The sequence below is a fragment of the Rhea pennata genome, chromosome 1 (genome assembly GCF_028389875.1).
Source record: "Rhea pennata isolate bPtePen1 chromosome 1, bPtePen1.pri, whole genome shotgun sequence".
Classification (NCBI taxonomy): Eukaryota; Metazoa; Chordata; class Aves; order Rheiformes; family Rheidae; genus Rhea; species Rhea pennata.
Window position 1 is genome coordinate 215244025 of NC_084663.1, and position 21804 is coordinate 215265828.

A 21804-nucleotide genomic window follows, 5' to 3' on the forward strand; every position below is an offset into this window, starting at 1 on the left:
TTCTTTGACAAAAATAACAGTACTTGAGATTTCAGTTACTATCATAGCCAGCTGATGAGTGCTAGCTTTATGTTTCTTTAAAGGAGACAATACAAAGTTAATAGGAAACATAAGATATAACTATACGGACAGGTGCAAACAGACACAAGCTTACTCATGTCCAGGCAGCTCCAAGTTTGGGCCAAGCCAGCTTGCACCTATCTATGCTTATGCACAACGGCAAACCTGTACAAGCACAACAGTGGATTTTCTAGAACTGACTGAGCTCCCTTGACATCTATTCAGATCAACCAGTCTGGAGAACATTAAGCATCCCATGCAGTTGGGCTGACAGTGGTGTTTTAGAAAACATTTCCACCCTCTTCATTTTTAAAACTTTTAAAAAATATTTCTGAACTACTGTAGCTCTACTTCAACATCAGGATACAGAGGAAGAAGTAAGAACAGCAATATTATGCACCTTTCTCAAGGTCACAGAAGGAATCGGTGTCCAGTCAGGTTGGAATTCAAAGCCTTTGGCTGTCAGTACTTGTGTAAAGACTCTCTTGTCTCCCCAAAGCAGGGCCACCCTTATCAGGAGGAGAAACCCTTCCTAAACTCCAGATGTTTGCTTCTTGCACCCACTTTATTTGGGATACTTACAAATGTATACATTAACTTATTATCAAGCTGTGCTGCATACTTCTGGAGACACAAGCAAACAGAATTTATCCCAAAGTCTAGCCCTCTCTCTGTATCATCTTTAAAAGCTTGTATCTTTCGAGAGGAGAGCAAACGAAGATGTTCATCCTGCTAGGAGGGAAGGAAGAACTGGAAGAAACTCTGAGAATAATCAAAAAAAAGAAAAGAAAAGAAAAGAGTCTGCCGTAACTCCATGACTCCCTACCACTCCTTCACCAAAAGGAAATTTACTTCAGTCCAGGAGCATGAGGTTGAAGCAGAATAACAAAGTGATATTGTGAATCTCTTCCCAAGCCTTGGACAGGCTTGGCCTGTAACAATAAATCTTCAACATCTCTCTAATAGAGTAGCGTGTAGGAAACAGCTCGTCTTACCCATGCAGCCTTCTTCTTCATCAACAAACATTTTGGATTTCAGCACACGCTTCCGTTTCCTCTTCCTCCCTCCAGCTGAAACCTGAAGTACATTGCAGTATTGTGAGAAATCAAATATTAAGGCTTTGTGCATGTGGCCAAGTTATAAGAACATAAGCATCAGAAGATAAGTCTAATCTCTTCAATAAAGTTGAGCATGGTTTGGTAACTAATTCTGTCCCTTCCCAGGTTACCCTAGTCCTATTTCTGCTAATGCTACAATTCTCCCCACGCTACCAAGACAAATCTGAGAGAGAGAAAACAGAGCTTAAGTGAGGCAGCAACTTTTCCTGTCTGCAGCACAAAGGACACGTTCCCTCTTCTGGGGCATGTGACATTTCAAAATTTGTTTAGTTATGCTAGAAGAGTGCATTGGGGTTGTCTCAACATACCTCTGAAAAATGAAAAAACAACAAGGTGTGCAAGACATCAGAACCCTTGCTGTAATGGAATAACTGCACTTACAATAAAGCTACTTGTGTTTTCTCAGCTCAGGGGTTCACTTCTTGCCAGTCACAGCCCACCTCTCAGGCAGCTGCTTCTCTGTGCTACAGGGCTCAGTACCAAGATTCTCTGGTTTCATTTCTGGCCCTGCCTTGACTCCTGAGGCCAAGATTTAGAGGGAAGAGTGCTCAATTGCAAGTTACAATTCAAAGAACCATTAGGAGGGAAAAAGAGGAAAAGAAAAATCCCAGAAAACTGCACTATGTCAGCAGAAAAGCTAGAATTTAAATAAAGTTATATTCTAGAAAATGAATGGAATAGTGAACACAATGGATTCTTTCAAGCTGGATAATGTGATGGCATTCACAAGCAAGCAGGACCTTCCCTCTAGATTTAACATCTGAAAAGTGACTGGGAAATCCCCAGGTGAATCAGATAACATATGATAACAACCATAATATGCTTTTACCTCAGTGGATGCAGGCTCCAATTCAGTCTTCAGTGCAGGTAGGGGAGGTGGAGATGGAGCTTTCACTTCCTCAGGTGTGGAAAATGGTGGGACATCTGGTAAGAAGCACAGATGAAGTTCTTGATAGTATGTGGGCCCAGTGACCTCTTGCAGCCACTACTTTGTCGCAGGTGATCTAATTTGACTCTGGACAATTGCCTGCAACTTGTACTTAGCTTGAGGTTTGCAACTGATACCTCAGACTTGTTTTATTCAAGTCAGTTCAAAATGTGCCATGTTGTCTGTCTCCAGCCAGAAATCTAACCTGCTACACACTGCAGTTCCCAAAGGAAAAAGGGTAGAGGATGGGACAGGATGGGGAAAGTACATTTGGTATTTTTGCTCTACCAAATGAAGCACTAAAAACAGGCAGAGAAACTGGAAAGTTTTAGGCATGTATTTCACTTGCTCATTAAACAAGAGGCACTGTGATTTGTTTAGAAATTAAAGGAGTCAGAGTTTAAGACTACATATTCCCAGCTCAGTGGTTGACCTTAATTTCACTCTGCACCTCCCCCAGCATTGGTAAAAGAGTCATTGCTTCATAAGTCGTGCTACAAATCTCAAGTAATCAGTACTATTAGCTTGAAACGTCCTTAATCCAAGGATTAAGTACAACATGCTATTATTCACCCTAAGGATCTTATTAATGGACATCACAACTCTTCATTTGAAAAAAATATAGCTAAGTCTACTCTTTCATCTGTCATCATGAGATCCAAGTTCTTCTCTATGCAACAGATGGTGCAAGGACCAAGAGAGTGGAATCCTTTCAATGCCAAAACTAACCAAAATAGTCAAGGCCACCTTTACTAATTTGTACACAGCAAAACCAGCACTGGAAGCTCTAGCAGCTCTGTCAAACAGGACCTTAGTGAAACTAGCAGGACTTATACACATATGAGAAAAAGCCAGGGTCAGTCTTTTGTGGAGCTGGCAAAGGAACAGAGCTGCGAGGATAATGTATATTCAGCATAGAGCAAAGGGGAAGAGCAGTACCTTGCATCACACAGAAGGCACCAAGACTAACTTAAAAGGCTTTAAAGAGAGTCCCCTCCAAGTCCAAGTGAGAAATATTGCCACGCAAGTCCTCAAATGTGGGAGAGAGCTAGGAACGTGGGGGAAGAAACTCCTCATCTGACCTATTGCTTAATAAGAACAATTGAGCTGTTGGACGGGAGGACAGAGTGCCTGTTTGGCTTCTCCTCCCAGCCTCTGCTGGCTGTAGCACTGCGTTCATATTGTCGTTGTAACACGAATTCTGGATCTGTAGCTGTCCCAACCGATTAGGTCAGTGTTAAGAGTTATGACTGTGCCAGGCATACGGCCAGCTGACCTTCACAGGTTAAGAAGGGCTCAAGTGAAACAGTGGTCAGCTGCCAATGCTGAATAATAAATTACATTCTTCAAACAAGGACTCAGCCTCCTAACTACTTCAGTAAGCAAGGCATAGAAATGCAGAGTGGAATAACATGACTTGGTATTTCACCTTGCTTCAAATAGCTGGATCTGGCGGTTGTGTAAAGATAAAACCAAACAATTGATCTACTCCAAGGTGCTAACTGCCGAGGCAGGCCGCGATCACAGCTGAGGAGCTGCAGGGAGCTCAGAATTCTTAGCATTTATCATAGTCTCACAGCAACTGCAGGCTCAAGTGCCCCTGTACTACAGAGCCTCAAATGAGATTTACAGACTACTCGAAAGAATAGACCTAGCGATCAGATCAATCATAAAAGATTCTTAAGAGTCTACACAAGGACTGAAAACTGCCCTAGTGGAAAACTGCAACTCCTGCCACGCTCAGCCAGAGGCATTGCTATGGTTCTCGTTTGAGGGAAATTCAGGTTTTTCTTCAGCCCCCTTCAGACCAATTTCCCCAGCTTTGGCAAACAGAAGGCACCTTCTCCCCACGTCAGGGTGTTTCTGACTCCCATAAAGCTGCTTTTCTATTACTTTATCCTCTTCTAGCCAGCACAGTCCTCTGACATGTGATAACTCCCAAGTCAACCTCTAGCTGCTGCCCACAGTTTACCCAACAGCAACAGCTGCATGAAATGGATACAAGCTGGGCAACCGGATGTACCAAGGACGTAAATTCTGGCTTTGTTCAGTTTGCTCTGACCCTGCCTGGATAAACTGTGAAAAGCTCTAGTGCTCCTACTGCAGCTTTCTGAAAGAGATAGAATTTGTAGGTTACAGTGCCACCAAAATCACCATCCAAAGTGGCTGTAAAATGCTTGTCAACACTATGAAATGTTGCCTATGTTGGTATAGCTGAAGCTGCCAAAACCTCCCGTCCTCTGTGGACACTCGTGTAGTTTATTCTGGCACTGGAAGCAAACCAACCTGCAGTGACTAAGGCACCCTCATACCGATATAGATTAATGAAAAATCTTTTTAATGAAAATGATTGCCTTTTATGCCTTCTGTATTTTCAATTTGATACAACAGGCTGACGCTTATGTCAATAAGCTATTCTTATAGCTTATTTGGGGCTAGTTTCAGTAGATTAGGAGTAGATTAGAAGAGCAACACAGAAGACTTGCACTGACAAACGTCCATGCAGTGCTTTGCATTAGGCCCCTGGTCTGGTCCATATGGACCCAGTTTAAAACCCATGAACTGTCACTGTGAGCCCCTCTAAAAAGGGCAGTGGTTTTACTAGCACAGTTACACAGGTGGAGCCCTGTCTGAATGCCACTCAATCACAGTAATGGCTCTGGACAGGCATCTCCACGCGACTCCAGCTGCACCCACTGGAAAGGTTATTGCCCCTGCCGAGGCCATTGCCCCTCTGAGCTGCGGTGGAGCAGCCTCTGCAAGAACCTCCTAATTTGCTTCAAGCAGAGGTCAGCCAGGTTAGCTTGGTGCATTAACATAAGCAGCAGCTAGACTGTTAGCTTTTGATACCTGCACTAATTATTTTGCTTCCCATATTGCATCTTACATATTTAAAACGTAACCTTCTATCATCTGTGGGTGAGTTGTGCAGGTGTTAGACGAGCCAGGCCCTCCTTGGCAGCGATCTCCAAATGCTGTACAGCATATGGCTCCTTCCTCTCTAATTCCCACTGGGACATCGTGCAAAACAATGTCACTCCAGGCTCTCTTCTGCTGAGTGTTGTTGATTAAAAACTGTTCCTGCTCTCTGGAGAAACCCATTTGCCACTTTAAGGGTAAATGTTCTCAAAGTCCAGCTGCTGTATGATTTTTCCTATAAGCATCTGTTTTATCCAATTTATACTCTCATACTGGAATACAGTATGTAATACTACATATATTATCAATCTGGATTCAATCTGAATATTTCAAAGAGTTTGAACCTCTCTTCTTTTAACCAATTGGATTTAGAAGGGCAAACAGCAGAAGCAAACCTCTGAATACAGAGCTAATCAGGGTGGTTTAGACAGACATTAGCCTAAGAAGGAGGTGAAGAGCAGCTCTCAGTTCTAATCTTTCCCTGTTTTCAAAAGGGAATAATACAAAGCTAATTTGTATAACACACAAATTTGTATGTACCACTATAACGTGCATAAACTAGCAATTCTAATACATAATACAAAGCCAATTCTTCACATGGTACAAAACTAATTCTCCAGAAAAGGTGGAAAGACCAAAGGGGTCTGATGCAGGAAGAGCAAGAGGAGAAACAAGAGACTTCTCCAAATGAAAAGTCAGGCTTTTTGCATAGTAGTAGCTTGGTAGGTTAGACAGGGGTAAAATACCCCCTCCCCCAAGAGAAGCAGGCACTTATCCCTACTTCTACTATATTTAATGTCTAGGGTTACTAATTTAGAGAGTGGGTAATAGGACAAGCAGGCCCCCAATCTCACCCGAGGACTAACTCCATGGTTTTTACTTGCCAATCCAGTTAAGCCACCTTTTAGAGCACAAATAAGGCAAAAAGACCAAAAGGATGTAGGAGAGCACTGACACTAGGGGTACACACACATTCTCTGGACCGTGTCTCGGTACAAATGAAAACACAAGGCACCACATTCAAAGGAATTAACTATTTAGTGTATGATAATCTAACACAGATATTCCACAAGAGAGGCCCAAGAGCTCTGATATGGAAAAACATTAAGTGTGTATGCAGCAATCTGCAAGAGTTTGCAGTGCTCTACAGGAGTGGTCCTCAGCTTATGACAATCTTCCAGCACTGCTCCTGCATTAAAAGAGTTGTAACAGAAACAGATAAAGAAAGCAGACTATGAGGTTGCCTACCAACATGTTACGTGTCTAACACTGTTGCAAACACTGCAGGCTGGGGGTCCCCAACTTACAGCAGCAAGAGGAAGACAGGACCAACAAACTTTTGTGCTTCCAAGAACAGTGTCTCCATACAGTCCTACCACAAACCTGAAATGAAGGATTCATTCCTGCCTGCTCTTGCTAGCAGAGAACTGACAAGCTGAGAAATTCCAACCCAGTAAAGAGTAGCACTTCAAGTGGCTAAATGGGCTGATTTCAATCTTCCTTCTTAAGAGCTAAACAACCCAGCTTGTCAGTTGGCTGAGTGGTGAGTAAATGGAAAGACCAGATAATAGCTTACAAATATTTAAAGAAATAAATACCAAAGAGTGTGGGCATATACATTTTTTATGGCTAAACAAGGAGCTGCACACAGGAATGTGATGAAATTAAGACTGATCATGAAGAACAGCTTCCTGAGATATTTATCATCCTGTGGAACAGTTTGAGCAGAAGTGATGGATGCCTGATGACAGAGATCACTTGAAATTACTCTGAGCAAAAAAGAAACCATGAAAATAGCAGTCTCCTTGCCACCTTAGGCCTAAGATATCCAGCAGTATCCCCATCCCTCATTTGTATTACAGATTCTCTTCATTTCACAGTCATTTCTCATGTGCTGCCCATAATAAATAAGCAAAGACCTTCAATTCTCCTTCTGGAATCCATCCCTTTGCTAATATAACCTATTAGCTGTTTTACCTTTTTTTATTGGAGCTGTACACTAAGCTGATGGTTTCAATTATTTGTCCATAGTGATCTCCAAATTCTTTTCCTGATCAGCTTGCTGGATGACTGTTCCATTTCGCACATACTCCCCAGCTTGCTTCCCAACTTATTTTCCAGTTATCTACATTGAACGGCATTTGTCACCTCAATTATCCAAATTCTTTGGAATCTGGCTCTGCTGTTCCTCATTATAAGCCCAAATCTTGCGATGTTCTGGGCACCCTACTCCTATCAAAGCCAACAAACACTGAGGAGACACAGAGTCGCATCGGATATGGCTCAACTGTTTTGCCTCCAGTTTCTCTATTATCTATTTTTTGGAATCTTGCTTCCAATGCTGTCTTCCAAAGCATTTCTATAAACAGCCTGAATAAAGATACTAAAAATGACCTTTGGGGAGTGGGGGTCATTTAGCAAGTGTTTACAGCTCACCAAATCAGCTGGTTATGACCAATTATATAATTCTGGAAGGCACTACGTCTTTCACAAGAGATTTCAGAACCTATTTCACACAAGTCAGTGTGACTGGCAGCACACTTGGTGAGGAGACAGCCAAATCTGTGTAAGCTAAACCAAAGACTAAATGACTGAGGCCTGCAGCACAAAAGAAATTTTTGCAGTCTTCAGTCCTCTAAACTATTCCCTCAATCCTTGACCAACAGCCTTGGATAATAACATTGTTGAAATCAGGCCCCTGACCTACATGCCTGGTTGTTTTCATATCTTTTACCTTCGTCATCACTACTGTCAGACTGAAGTTGTTTGATTCTCTTCCTCTTTTTCTTGAGGTTTTCAGGCTCTCTTTCCTCCTCATTATCTGACTTGCTCATCCTCTTCATTTTACTGCCACAGTAGAAAGAAAAGAAAAAGAAAAAAAGCAGGACAGAGGAAAAAAGAAATAATGAACATGTGTTATGCCTTGTGCATGCATGAAAGCAACACATGTATTTGGACAAGTATATTCCTGATAAGAGGACTGTTAGCAAGGAATCAAATACCTCTGTACCTCAAACATGATTATTACATATGCTGAAGCATACTCATATATACAACCAGGCACAGGCATATGAGCATTTTTATGCTTCTCATCTTTACCCATATCCAGTTCTTCAAATGAGAAGGATTTCTTTAGCCCCTCTACAGTTCAGCATTTTGCCAAGTACCTCACCTAGCTTGGCCACAGTAACCTGGCAAGAGCATGTTACTGATCTTGTCTCTATAGCTCATGCTCCCAAACACTAATGTCCCCAACAGGATCACTCAGAAGCTCTTTTGACAGACTGCTTGCCACTGACCGACTATGAGGTAGTGTCTCAGAATCCTGGAGCCATTTTTAAAGACTACTGGAAAAATAAAATAGCTTCTTTCTTTTTACTGTTGGCGAGACATGTCAGACTAACAAGCCTGGAGGCTAAAGGCCTGCATATCCTCATAGAGCTGGTACAGCCCAAGTGGCCTCCCCAACACCACATTGCCAACGTGCAGTTTCCAGGCCCTTGGCTTTTTCAGCAAGACTATCAAAAAGAAGACCAGTTAGCACTAACTGTGATGGTGGGCTGGGTGGTGTGCTTACCTAGTTAGTAAGAAACAGATTGAGACCACCAATTAATTACTCATAGGCCACCAGAGAGCCATCAGACTGTAATGATTTTTGGTCTCTGTCAGTTTGGGTTGGATTAAACACAAAGGGCTGAACTTTAAATTTACTTGGAGTCTCAGCCCAAAATAAACCAGCGACATCGAAAGCAGCAGTACATTAGCTACAGAAATCAACAAGCAGAACTTTGTGTGCTAGAAACTGTGTACATACAAGCTTGGGAATATACTACCTTCCCTGCAGTACAGGTGCTCCTGCCAGCCCCCACAGATTGCTTGCGGGGTCTGTACTGAGCCTGTTCGCAGCGTGAGGTTGTCTCATGGAAAGCTGCCCCCCTCCTGCTGAGGAGTACCTGGATTGTGTCCCTTCCCAGTTGCAATGGCACAAATGGCCCTAAGGCATCTACAGCACTCGCCTAAATGGAAAAGAATTAGTAGGAAAAAATCCTAAGAGATAATTTTAGCCACATTTAATGCAATTTAGTAGCTGGAAACAGAAGGTGAGCCAGCATCATAAGACCAGCCAGCCCAGCACAGGCCATCAACAAGTGGGTTAACAGATGAAAGGGACGCTGAAAAGTATGGCCCACCTTTTTTTGTCCTTTTGTTGAATTTTAGTAGACTCTGTTTTCCTCCCAGGTTTCTCTGCTATGGTACTGGGGGTTGATTCTGGTTCTGCTACAGGAACAGAAGGCTTGACTACTTCTTTTTCTTCCTTTGGCTGCTCAGGCACAGGATTGACTTTGAGTTTATCTGTGAATAAAGAATTAAGAAGGAACAAACACTGTGCATTCAATATGAACCAGAACCTACAAAGGAGCTGGCTAAATGAAACACCATGTGGCACAAAAATGGAAAGCACTACAGGCCACACGAAAAAGCATTAAGGGATCTACTTTGACCAAGCTTTGTCATAGATGAAAAAAGAACAAGTCTGCATTTCTAGCTGATCTACTGGTTTGGTTCTCTTTTAAGGGCACACCCTGCGTAATCACCAGGACCTGAGGTGCCACAGAACATTGCCAATTTTCTCAAGAGATATTTTGCTATGAACAAGTTGGGAGCTCCTCCTCCAGGCAGCCCTCTTGGGGTAACAGCACATCGATCTTTATTGTCAATTTACCCCTGCTAAAAATCAGAGCATTGAAATCACACATGAAAGAGTACAGAAAGAGAAGAATCAGGACTGAGGAAAAAAATCAAACAGCGCTGTGTGCAGTCTCCATGCTGAATAACACTACAGCCCAGTAGTATTAGTATTTTGAAAAGTGTACTGGCTACATCTTCCCTCTCCCCCTCCACCCCAAAATGATAAAGAACCAATCTCCTTTGTCTACGTAGCACAATGTAGAAGGATAATTCTTCTCTAAAAGACTTAATCTAGTACTAGAGAAGAGACAGCAGGTGGGAGAGGGACGATAAAATAGCATATTTGTCATCCCGATAGGCAAAGCTTTTAGCACATTAGTACTAATTACAGCCTGCTAGCTTCATTCAGCAGCTTTACACACATGCACAATGAAGAGAGGACAAGACGATTTAGAAACCTGTAAACTCAAGTGCAAGATGCCTTGGGGAAAAAAAAGCACTCAACAATAACAGGTAACAATAACTACAGTGTCAATAGGAGCAGAGGCTATTGAGAGGGCTAAAAGACTTCATGTCAACACCTTTCTGACACAACCTGAAAAACAGGTTGGCTGCTTCACTGAGCGAGGGAAAACATCTCTTATATAAGAGTACGAATGACATCTCTCTTGTTTATGATCAATAGCATAGAGCTGAAGGGCTCAATTATTAACTTGGGACTTTCCGGCAATAGTGAAATCTTTGATGCCAGGAGAAACGTATCAACATGCAGGAAATAAATCGCCCTCCTGAACTCAACCTACCTTTCCTATACACATAATCATTTCCAGTTCTGTTGTTTGCTCCAACCCAGCAGTTACCTCACAAGTTTCTTTGAAGAGCTCCCTGACAGGGCTAAACAGAGAAGCTAACCCCACCACAAATCATAGAAATAGATCCAAGAAGTTTTCTGTATCATCGATGTGTCATCTTTACCATTTCAGCTTCCTGGATTTCCAGAACACAAACTTTTGTCTACAGATCTTCCCAGATCTTAAGAATTTATTGAATTCATGGTAGTAATTGCCCTTAGAATTTTAATGGTTAGGCTGAAAGTATCCTCAGCTCCCTCAGTCTCAAGGCTCATCAGAACAGGAGCTCAGAGATGTCCAACGCTACGGCGTACTGTGTGTTTAGCGTTGGAACTGTACCCTGCAAGCTCTAATAGATATTTGTTAGAAAGAATTTTGTTGTTTATTCTCTTCCAGTAACTATTCTTCAAATCCTCTTGTATTCTAAAAGCATCTTTTGAAGAAAGTCCTATAGCTCTTTTCCAATGTCTGTTCAACAGCTTCAGCACATTGAATAATTCAGGGTGGAAGGGACCTCTGGAAGCCATCTAATTCAGAGCTGTACTCAAAGAGGAAGAACGACTTCTCATTTTTCTACTCTGATTATTAGCTCTTCAATTTGCTATAGAAGAATTAACCCCAAATATAACCATAGACTCTTCAGTGATTTGTTATGAAAAGCAAGTGTCATTAACACACACAGTCTAACAGGCTTTGGCAATCATTTCGCCAATAGCCAATCCTCCAGTCAAAAGTACTCACTTTAAATCAGTTTTCTTCTGCACTAAAAATCCTTCCTGGGTTAGTCTGCACAAATATGTCATATTAATTGATCTCCACCCAGCAAGCTTTTTGTCAGAAAAATTCTACTTAAAACTTTTCTTTCATTTTTGCCTTGAGCTGCATACACAAAAGTTAACTCCTCTGAGTTCAAAAGAGCAGGAAAAAAAACAATATAGAAAACTATGACAATAGAGGATATAAGGGAAATCCAACTAGCCTCATGTCTTGTGGTTTAAAGGGAGAGTTCTGCTCTTTTTTCTTTATTTATACCTCCCCATCACAACTGCATAGCAAGATACTTGGTATCATAAACTATTTCTAATTGCTACTTAGCTAAAACAATAGATTTCCAATATGCTTTCAAACTTTTTTTTTTTTTTTTTTTTTTTTTTTTTTAATACAGATGGCTGATCCTTGACCACAATGGTTTCTGAAAACAGATGTATGTTATAAAACACTTACTCGTGGCAGCTTTTCCAAAGAAATTGTTCATTATGTTGACCTTTCCTGGTGGTTTGCTGCTTGCTGTAGACACCTGGAAGCAAAAACAAGAGCAACCACAGGAATTGTATGTTGCCTACATTTAGCCTAGTATCTAGTGAAAAGAGACACGGACACATCAGCACACTTGCAACACAGCCCTCAAAATGCATAGTATTGGTTCTGGACAAACAAAACGAATACGCAGATTTTGTTGACTAGTCATTATCTTCGATTCAGTATTACCTTAGGAGAATTCAAAGACATTAGAAACTGCACGGAGCTAAGGGATGAGAGTACATTACTTACCACTCCTTAGCTATGCCTTCAAATCTAACTTAGGTCACATTCCCATCTGATGGCTGACAGTGTTACTGAAATAAGTGGTTGGGATTTGGGTCAGTTCCCAGTAAAGAACTGTTCTTTTTGCAAAATATCAGTGCCTCAATTCTCAGTAACCAGCCGAGGAAAGAACACAGACTGGCCAAACCATGAAGACTTTATCCAGCTACTCTGGCACATTGCACTGTTCAGTGATATTTTTTGCAAACAACTCAGCAGTTCTATTCTGTTAATATACTCATAACCAAAGTGAAAAAAAAAATCACAAAAAGAAACAAAAAAATTAAAGAAGGTTAGCCTCCTTATCCTATTTATTTTGATGGGAAAAAAGGCAAATCAGACATGAAAGTTTCCAAAACACAGACAAGCAGATATCATCAGTTCTAAATTCAATATAAAAATCAGAAAATTGTCCCAAAACATACTCATTTGTTCTGAAAAAAACAAAATCACATTACCATTTATTACCATACCACATATATCCATTTAACGGACGTAGTGCTTTAAAAAACACTTTTACTAATCAAGATTAAAACAAATCTATCCTGGAGGGATTAAGAAAAAAAAAGAAAAAAGCAGCTGAAAAGATAAACATTTTAGTCCTGCACAGGTCAAACTCTGAAATGTCTCTCACAAACTAAGTTTAAACACCTTGATTAAGACCTGCAAGTCTTACATTTCACTTATTGCTCAAAACAAATCCTTTTAAGCACAACAGAGAGAGCGAGATCCTCAACTGCTGTATATACTGGCATAACTAAAGACAAAGGAATAATTGTCTCAATAATGCAGCTACGCTGGCTTCTACTAGCTGGAGATCAGGCTCAAAGAATATCAAAGCATTAGAGCTGTGGCAAATATACTTCTTTGGATAGGTCAAGAGCATGGCAAAATATATGTTCCCTGCCAAGATGACTGAGAGAAGACATGATATACTGTTAAATACTTAAGAAAGAGTGACTGAGCGTTCCCAGCGGATAGCAAGTCTAGAACCAGAAGCAGCAACGAAGCAAGAACGGTTCATTAAATCTATTAATCCGATGGGCTGCCAAAGGGTCTGAGGTAACTTACACCTGGGGTCTCCTTAGCCTCTGCTTTAGGTTCTTTATTTGGGTCCTGGGGTTTGGAAGCCGATTTTGCTGCAAACATTCCCATGATCCCTTTGGGCTGCTGCAAGGTCTGTTTAGCAGTCGACGGACCGTGACCGTTGACCACAGGCACACTGACAGCATTCGTGTCACTCGGAGTCTGGGAACCAGCCTGTGCAGACGTCTGCGTTGGAGAAGCGTCGGCTGACGTCCTGGGCACTGCAGCGGCACAATGAATGGCGCTAAACCTGTGTGATGGAGTGAAAAATTTAATTAGCCCTTTAACTTCTTATTTTTCACCCTGGTGTCTTCCCCAGCAGCGCCTTACTTCTCCGGTTCTATGTTCTCCTGTTATCGGAAAAAGAGCAATTTAATTTGTGCAAGGGGCAAGAAAGAAAGGCTGGCACAGAAGAAGAATGATGGAGACCTCTACTAAAAGGATCAGCTGAACCTGTCAGCAACAGCTAAAGCATTAAAACGCAAAACAAGCTGTTCAGGTTTCAGTGGGGAGGGTGCAAAGGTGGGGGGGAGCCTGTCTCCACACCCAGGGTGGGGATGGAGCGAGCTGAATTTTATTCCTAAACTGGTTACACTCGCCAAAGCTTGCAGCATAAGCAGTATTGCCATCTGATGATCTAAAACATTTAAAGTTTAGATGCTCTGATAGTGTCCACTATTGCCACAGCAAGCAAGCAAAACCTCTCCAGCCAGGTAAGTAGTTTAGTTCCAGTTACAATTTCCTGAAATCACTCTGAAGATATCCAGGACATTCAGAGATTTAACTATATAAAGTCATTTCCATGCAATTACTAGTAGACAGAGACACACCTCAGCTTGTAACAATCTGAAACATGATTGTTTGAGGATACTGAGAAACAAGAACTAAATGATTTGCTCACAGTTAAAATACAATTCACTAACTGTCAGGAATAGTAATACCCAAAATAACTGAATACTGCTCCCCACTGGGCAAGTCACAGGCAAGGCTTTCCAAATTTCCTACAAAAATGTCACCAGGAACACACATGCTCATGCCTTCCAATCCACTGAATTACATAGCATATTTTTATTTGCATAAGAAAAACTTTTTCTGCCTATTAATTTCTGTGCCTCCACATTAGAGGCTCACTTGAACAGTTCACAGTCACTTCTATTTGGATCAGAAACTGAAATGTATTAGTGAACACCACCATCACTACAGCATTTCTAGGCTGCAGCAGAAATCTCTTGACATCCAAACCTTTAAAGAAGGAAGGAAGACAATTCCTATTTTCAACATGGTTTCAACACAGTCAACACCAGACTCTAGATGACTTTTGCTTCTACTCCACAAACACTTCAGAGCAACACCACCAACCCTCCAGATCACAAATATTTGATAGTAGTTAGAGTAACTGTTCAGCAAGTTCACCTAAACCTCACATATTCCAGGGATTTAGGAAGTTAACTTGCCTTAATGCTGTTGTGCTTATGATCTTGACTCAAAATTTACTAAAAAAATGAAAATCACAGAAGAAACAAATGATGTTTAAACTACACTCTGCAAGAAAGGAGCTGCTTCCACTCAAAACAAGCATAAAAGCTGATATGAGTCATGTGCATCAAATCCAGTTATTTATATTAATACAACATCTCAACATGTAGCCACTTTCACTGTCTTCACAGTGTAACAGGTCCCATGTAAGCACAGAACGGAATAAAGATCCTTGGCCCCAGAGCTTAAAAGAGATATAGACAAGGGAAAATATAAGTCAGTAGGTCCGGTTTGGTGCAAACACACAGTCAAGCCTTTGCTAAGTTTTTTGTGGGTACACCAGCAATCTGGTCCCAAGCATAAAAGATGATTCATGCAGTTGATACGAATCAAGGGAGGGGGAAACATGATCATTCTGAATTTAGTTCAGCCAGGCTGCAAATGAAGAAGCTGAATTTTTCTTAATTTGCCTGGGAAATTCTGCTCCAGAGTCAAGCAGGGATTCAAATGTAGGCTTCACAAATGAGATTGCTGAATCTGAATTGTCTAAGCCTTCAGGATTTATAAATCTGAAAGCCAGACTCCTCTAAGGCACAAATGTCACCATGCAGGGGTGCCCTAAAGTAAACAGTGATTGCAATAAGGCCAAAATTACAGCCAAATGCATGGTGTATGTTTTCACCAAAGCAGGGTTCTCTAGCACTTACTGTTGTATTCACACTCACTTATGAAGCACAGCATCTAGAACTTTATTTTCTCAGTCATTCTCTAGTGAAAATTTTGAAGACAGTTAAATTTCTATCTTCAAATTCTGTATTGCAGGGATCTCTCTTTTAAACTAGACTGGTCAGCTGCTACTGGACAGCACTGAATATACTGATTACATCAAGCTGAAGCTGTCCTGGCGGAAATACACAAAAGAGAGGGGACATAAAAGGTTTAACAGTGGTACAAGTGGGACAGCAATCAACTCACAGGTCAGATAAGGTGACCCTGCTCAACAGCTGCTCAATGATCTCAGTCCTGGCCCTTACAGATAGATGATAACCCCAGAGAACTGCACCTGGGGTGGACACAGTTGCCAGTCACCTTCTGGAAGAAGAGTCAATGAGCTCTGGAGACTGAAGTCCCCCTTAATTCTAGGGGAGCCTTTCTCTAGTTCAACCATGAAGGACACTTGTGACACTATTTTGCATCTTTCCCCTATACTCCAGGCTCTTGCCTTAACTTGCAGGAACTCATCCTCCACATGTATCTTCAGACAGGCAGAAGAGCCCAGTGGATGAAAGCACAATCTCACAAGGGCAAGTGCAGAGTTCTGCACCTAGGGAAAAATAAGCCTGGGCACCAGCACAAGCGGGGGGCTGACCTGCTGGAGAGCAGCTCTGCAGAGAAGGACCTGGGAGTGCTGGTGGGCAACAAATTAACCATGAGCCAGCAACGTGCCCTTGTGTTCAGGAAGCCAAATGGTCTCCTGGGGTGCATTAGGAAGAGTGTTGCGAGCAGGTGGAGGGAGGTGATCCTGCCCCTCTACTCAGCCCTGGGGAGGCCTCATCTCGAGTACTGTGTCCAGTTCTGGGCTCCCCAGTCCAAGAGAGACATGGAGCTACTGCAGAGAGTACAGGCTACAAAGATGACCAGAGGGCAGGAGCACCTGCCCTGTGAGGAACGGCTGCGAGAGCTGGGTCTGTTCAGCCTAGGGAAGAGAAGACTGAGGCAGGATCTTATCAACGTGTACAAGTATCCGAAGGGAGGGGGACAAACTCTTTTCAGTTGCTCCATGTGACAGGACAAGAGGCAATGGGCAGAAACTGAACCACAGGAAGTTCCGTCTGACCGTGAGGGGGAATTTCTTCCCTGTGAGAGTGACAGAGCACTGGACCAGGTTGCCCAGAGAGGTGGTGGAGTCTCCTTCTGTGGAGATCTTCAAGGCCCGCCTGGATGCAACCCTGTCTGACATGCTGTAGGTGACCCTGCTGAGCAAGGGGGTTGGCCTAGATGATCTCCAGAGGTCCCGTTCAACCTTACTGATTCTATGAAAACAGAAGACAAGCCTGGGTTAGCAATTTGCCGAGCATATTGCTTAATGGTTTCGTAAGTCAGTTACAGTCTTCTCTTCTTGTGTGATAGAAAACTGGATGTACACTGGTCATAATTAAGTGTGGCCCAGAAATCAGAAAAAAATTTCTAGCCATCAAGCCATCAGGGAAGACAGGTTTTAGAACAATTTGCCATTTGGAGTAGCAGGGCAAATGAACCAACTGAGAACTGGAAATAGCTCAGGTTACCAGATAATCACACAATGCATTTGCCTAGGGTCTGGTCAGACATGACCCAGATGATACCTTTTTTCTAACCTTCTGAAGGTCCAGGCTTACTTGGTAACTATTGATTTCTGCTGCTGAAATGTGCTATACAGCAACATCTCACCAGTCTCAAATCACACAGTGTAAGAAGAAAAACAAGATGCAACTTACTTGCTGCAGTTGTGCAGGTTTGTTTTGACAATATCATAATCCGTGTTGTAAAGAGGCCCACTATCCTTGAGCAAGGCTTTCTGAATGCTGTAGACATGCACACTCGCAATTGTGGCTAGTTTAGACTTCATTGCTGGTTGGGAAAAAGAAGGAGAGTCCTTTGTTAGGGCAGCCTTTACAGAATCAGGTGGCAACTTTAAGTACTAACCTCTACCAAAGATAGTAGAGCAACTGACAGACCGCCTGAGAGCGAGGACCTGAAAATCAGAACGTATAACTGTACCTTCTTGCTACGCTCATGGACCGAGAATTTGAGGTATCAAACTCCAGAAGCCTGACAAATGCATTTTCCACTGTGTCCACTTGGGTCTCACACAGCTAAATTAAGACTAATCTCTCTGTATTTACCTTCAAAATATCCAGGGCCTGGGACCCAGAATGTCTATATGACTACCTAAAGTTAAGGATGAAAACAGATGGCGATAACTCTACCCTGCTGGAATCATTCGCTACTGTTAAGAAAAAGTCCACAGCATCAACCAATACTGTCCTAGTGTCTCCTTGAGCAGTCTGCCCAAGTAGATGTTTTGTCTATTCTATGCTATTTAGATTGTAACCCCCCTTGAGACAAGGGCTGTTTTTAGGATTTCTCAGATCACTGCTTATACTCTTTGCACAGAGCGCTGGTCTGAGACAGAGCTTCTAGGCACTGTAAAAATATACACAGTAATCATTTCTTGGTGCCAGTCCTAGACTATGCAGCCCTACTTCCATCACAAACTTCAGCCTCTTCCAAATCTAAGTCATACCTTTGGCCTGTCTTCTAATACAAAAAAAAAAAAAAAAAAAAAACGAACAAGCCTTATCTCCAAAGCCAAATAGAACATTACACAGCACACATAATTCAACAAACGTGACAGATAGTAGTTACGCTGCTTGACAATCTACTACACTTATGAAGACAGTTTAGCTAGAAAGCCATTTAAAATTTCAAAAAGGGAAATACCACGAGTCTTTCAAGCAGTTAGATCATTAATACCAATACTTAAGGTCACAAAAGCCACAGTATGCTCTTGAACACCAAAGATATTATCTGAAAATAATGATTAGCCTGCAGCTGTGTTTCAATGGGTCCAATCTTATTAGCAGAACTAGGCCGGGAAAGATAGTAAAAAGACTGACAGTGCACAGAGAGCAGTTTCATAAAGCAGTGTTATAGTGGTCATTCTTTTGTCTGGGATATTTGCTTTCATAGTAAAAGTTAAAAAGACGGAACTATCTCACGAGATGTTAAACTAATACCCAGACCACTCAGGGCAAAGACTGCAAACACATTTAATCAGTAACTAGAATGACCTGTTTTAGCATCCCTGGAAGCTTGAAGGCTCACAGTTGTCCTAAAACTGTGAAACCCTGCTGTACCCTATTTGCACACTATTGCTTTTAAGGAGGAATTGTCTGTCAGTAGTAAGGTGACTAAGAAATACCACAAGACTCAAATCACAGGTTTGAAGTTGCACAGATGCTGGCTCACATTTTCAAAATTTTAAGATATAGCTAGCACAAGAAGTATACATCTGAACCCAAGAATTTGATTAGGCATTTGTGTGTAGATGTCAAGTTCTGAACTTTACTCACTTTGCAGTTCTTTCAAAGAAAAAAAACACCAAAAGAATGATTTTCAAGATCTGCTTACCTTCCAGTTTATCCTCTCTCACTACTGCAACCTTGTGGCACTAAGGAAAAAGAAAAAAAATGTACATTTATAAAAATAATTTCAACCTTAAATTTTAAGATGATGTATTGTATGTAACACTAGTATTTTCAATTATCTGTTTAATAAGAAGGTCCACAGATTATAGATGAAGCTTTATAGTTGCACAGAATTCTGCCAATACCTTTAAACAGTCATCAGCTATTAGTTTTTAAACCTGTCTTCCTTCTTTCCTAGTGCATTATTTCACAGATCACTGTAGCACTAAACAAATATCCTATCCTCCATTCCTGACAGTGGGAGATGAAGCACTGATGAAAACAAGAACAATGAGAAAAGCTTTAAATCTGATGTGCCAGCCCACACTAGCCATACATATATATATATATATATGTGTGTGTGTGTGTGTGTCTACATATATATATATACATATATATATGTACATTTAGTTTGCCTGTGAATTGTAACACAGATAGGACACTAGAGAAGCAAGACACAATGAGAAAGTAAGCATTAATTTAAAAGCAAGAAATGAATGTTTCTGAAAATATGCTCCACAGCATGTAATTTCTTCAGTCTTCAAGGACTACACCTGATCTGTGGCATTCAACAGGTTGCAGTTGATATAGAGAGTATCTGAAGAGAAAGGCTGGACAAGTAAAGAAAGATCAAGTGCCTCAGTCCCTCATGGAGCCTGACAAAAAGTAACAAGGAGAAAAGCAAAGAGCATGCAGCACTTAGGCTGGGAACTATTTATGACAAATTTCTATTTGCATCTCCTTTCAGATGATTCTTGGAGTTGAATCCCCAGCCTTGTGGCTACACCTACTGACAGCAGGCAGTAGTGCAGGATTACCAACAAGCACTCATTAAGAAACAGCGTTTGTTCGGAAGTGTTGAGATTTCCTCCCCAATAATTGATTTATGCTAAATATTACCTGTCAGTTATTCCAATGCCCACATGTGTTCTAAAAATATCTCCAGAATTTGACCTCTCTTCCTGCTCACTCTGGCTAGTGGTTAGACACTCAGTCTGGAGAGCTTTAAGCTCTTCTGTGTGGTATTCTTAACCTCTGCCTTGTTTCATCTCTACTTGTAACAACCTACTGCCTCTGCAGGACATTTTTCTTAGGAGCCACTCAGATTGTGTTTTTTAAAATAGAACGTAATATTCAAAAATAAGATCTTAAATTTTTGCTGTTTTTAAAGTCAGACTTTCACTTGTTCAGTTTTGTACATCTTTCTTATTAAAAAAAAAGATAATATAAATTGCTAAGATTGAAGCTAAAAACATTTGTAATTTAAGTCAGGACTTTTTATTCACTTTTTGCTTTAAATACATTATGGCAAATAAGGAAAAAAAAAGCAGTGTATCAACAAAATTGGTTACCTTGTTATTTTCAAAGGAAACTGGGGGAAACCTCCAAAGTTAATTCAGATTATAAGCCTAACAGTATCTGTACAGCATCAAATAAATATATTCCACTGTACAGAACTGAGGCAATAAATAATTACCTTCAGTTTCAGGCAAATTTGGAGATGTAAATAGAACATTCTATACATGTAGACTAGCTTATTATTTAAGAATAAGAAAACCAAAAAGGAGTGTTTAACAATCTACAAGTAAAGGCCAGGACACACTAAGATGTACTAATCCTAAATGAAGGCTATGGACTGTACTGTATGAGAAATTTGGGTATCTAAAGACACACACAGACATCTAGCTGAATATCAAAGGCATTTAGAGTTTGGTTATTAAATTCTCAGGAGCGCAAAGGCATTTAACTTGCCATTCTTCCTTCAAAAATCCCTGGAGTACCTTTTTGAACTTTCAGATAACATTTCTGAAGGTCTGACAAGCAGTGACTAGAAACACCAAATGTGTTAATTACATTCAGGGACTCCTTTGCTTAATAAATCAATTTAAATACAAAATATGATTTACAAAACTTATGTTTCTCTTATATACCAGATTAGAAAGCTTGTTTTATTTAACATGACAACTTTAGTTGAATTACAAAGTCTCTCCAAACATAACACACTTCCACTGCACAGCAGATCCCGACAAACAGAACAGCCAACTCCGTAAGGGCCCCTCTAGACTGTTTTCTGAAACTTGCAGCCTGATAATGATGGAATTGAGAGTTAAATAGGGAAAGGATTTAAATGAATTAAATAAAACCTTGATGCTCTGTTTAACATTGTATTGCCATATCATAGTCTACCTTTACTTTTCATCATTTGTGTTTTCAGACAGAAGTAGTACTTTCTTTTCTACAGGTACACAAGAGCTAGTACATTGTGCTTGTTACAGGAAAAAAAAAGAGAGCAAGTTCGGCCTTTGATCCAAAGATGGAAGGCACAAGAACAAAGAGCTCACAGACACCTTTGAGAAATAAAGCACTCACAATATGTCCATTCTGAATGAGATTTCCTGCAACCAAATAGGTGACATGAAGCTGAGCTCCCGAATTCTCCTTTCGTTTCCTTTCTACGTAATCATACAACATCCTGCACAACAGAAGAAACCAGTGTTAATCACCTAAAAAATAAAGGGCCCGTCACCACCCTTTCAGTGAAGCTTACTTAAGAAGAGTAAAACCAGTTTGACATGGAAGCATTTGACATAATCTTAGTTAAAATAACTGTTTAATTTAAATGAATCTTACTGAGACACCTTCCTCATCTATCTCCTTGAAGAATCTGACACCAACAGCTATATAAACCAAAGGTGAAGTGAATACAAGCTCTCAAAGCTTTAAAAGTTGGTTCAAGATGGTCTCATATCCTCTAGGCAGCTTGTTCTAAAGTCTCCCATTGAGAAAAGTTTATCCCCTTGATAGGACCCAGCATTCTGAAATGTTTGACACAGAAATTGGTGATTTTGGTACAAGATCACATT

The 21804-nt window shown here is 41.0% G+C and overlaps 1 protein-coding gene across 2 annotated transcripts in view; it reads right to left on the minus strand.

Annotated features, from left to right (window-relative positions):
• Positions 1-21804, minus strand: part of POLD3 (DNA polymerase delta 3, accessory subunit) — a 31210-nt gene that overhangs the window by 5937 nt on the left and 3469 nt on the right. For both annotated transcript variants that reach the window (XM_062567485.1, XM_062567486.1), the window contains exons 3-11: positions 21311-21413; positions 18885-18924; positions 17189-17321; positions 13221-13485; positions 11790-11862; positions 9216-9378; positions 7760-7872; positions 2008-2102; positions 1056-1137 (exon numbers count right to left, since the gene is read on the minus strand). In XM_062567485.1, coding sequence (XP_062423469.1) covers positions 1056-1137; positions 2008-2102; positions 7760-7872; positions 9216-9378; positions 11790-11862; positions 13221-13485; positions 17189-17321; positions 18885-18924; positions 21311-21413 — 1067 coding nt within the window. The remainder of the gene's footprint in view (positions 1-1055; positions 1138-2007; positions 2103-7759; positions 7873-9215; positions 9379-11789; positions 11863-13220; positions 13486-17188; positions 17322-18884; positions 18925-21310; positions 21414-21804) is intronic.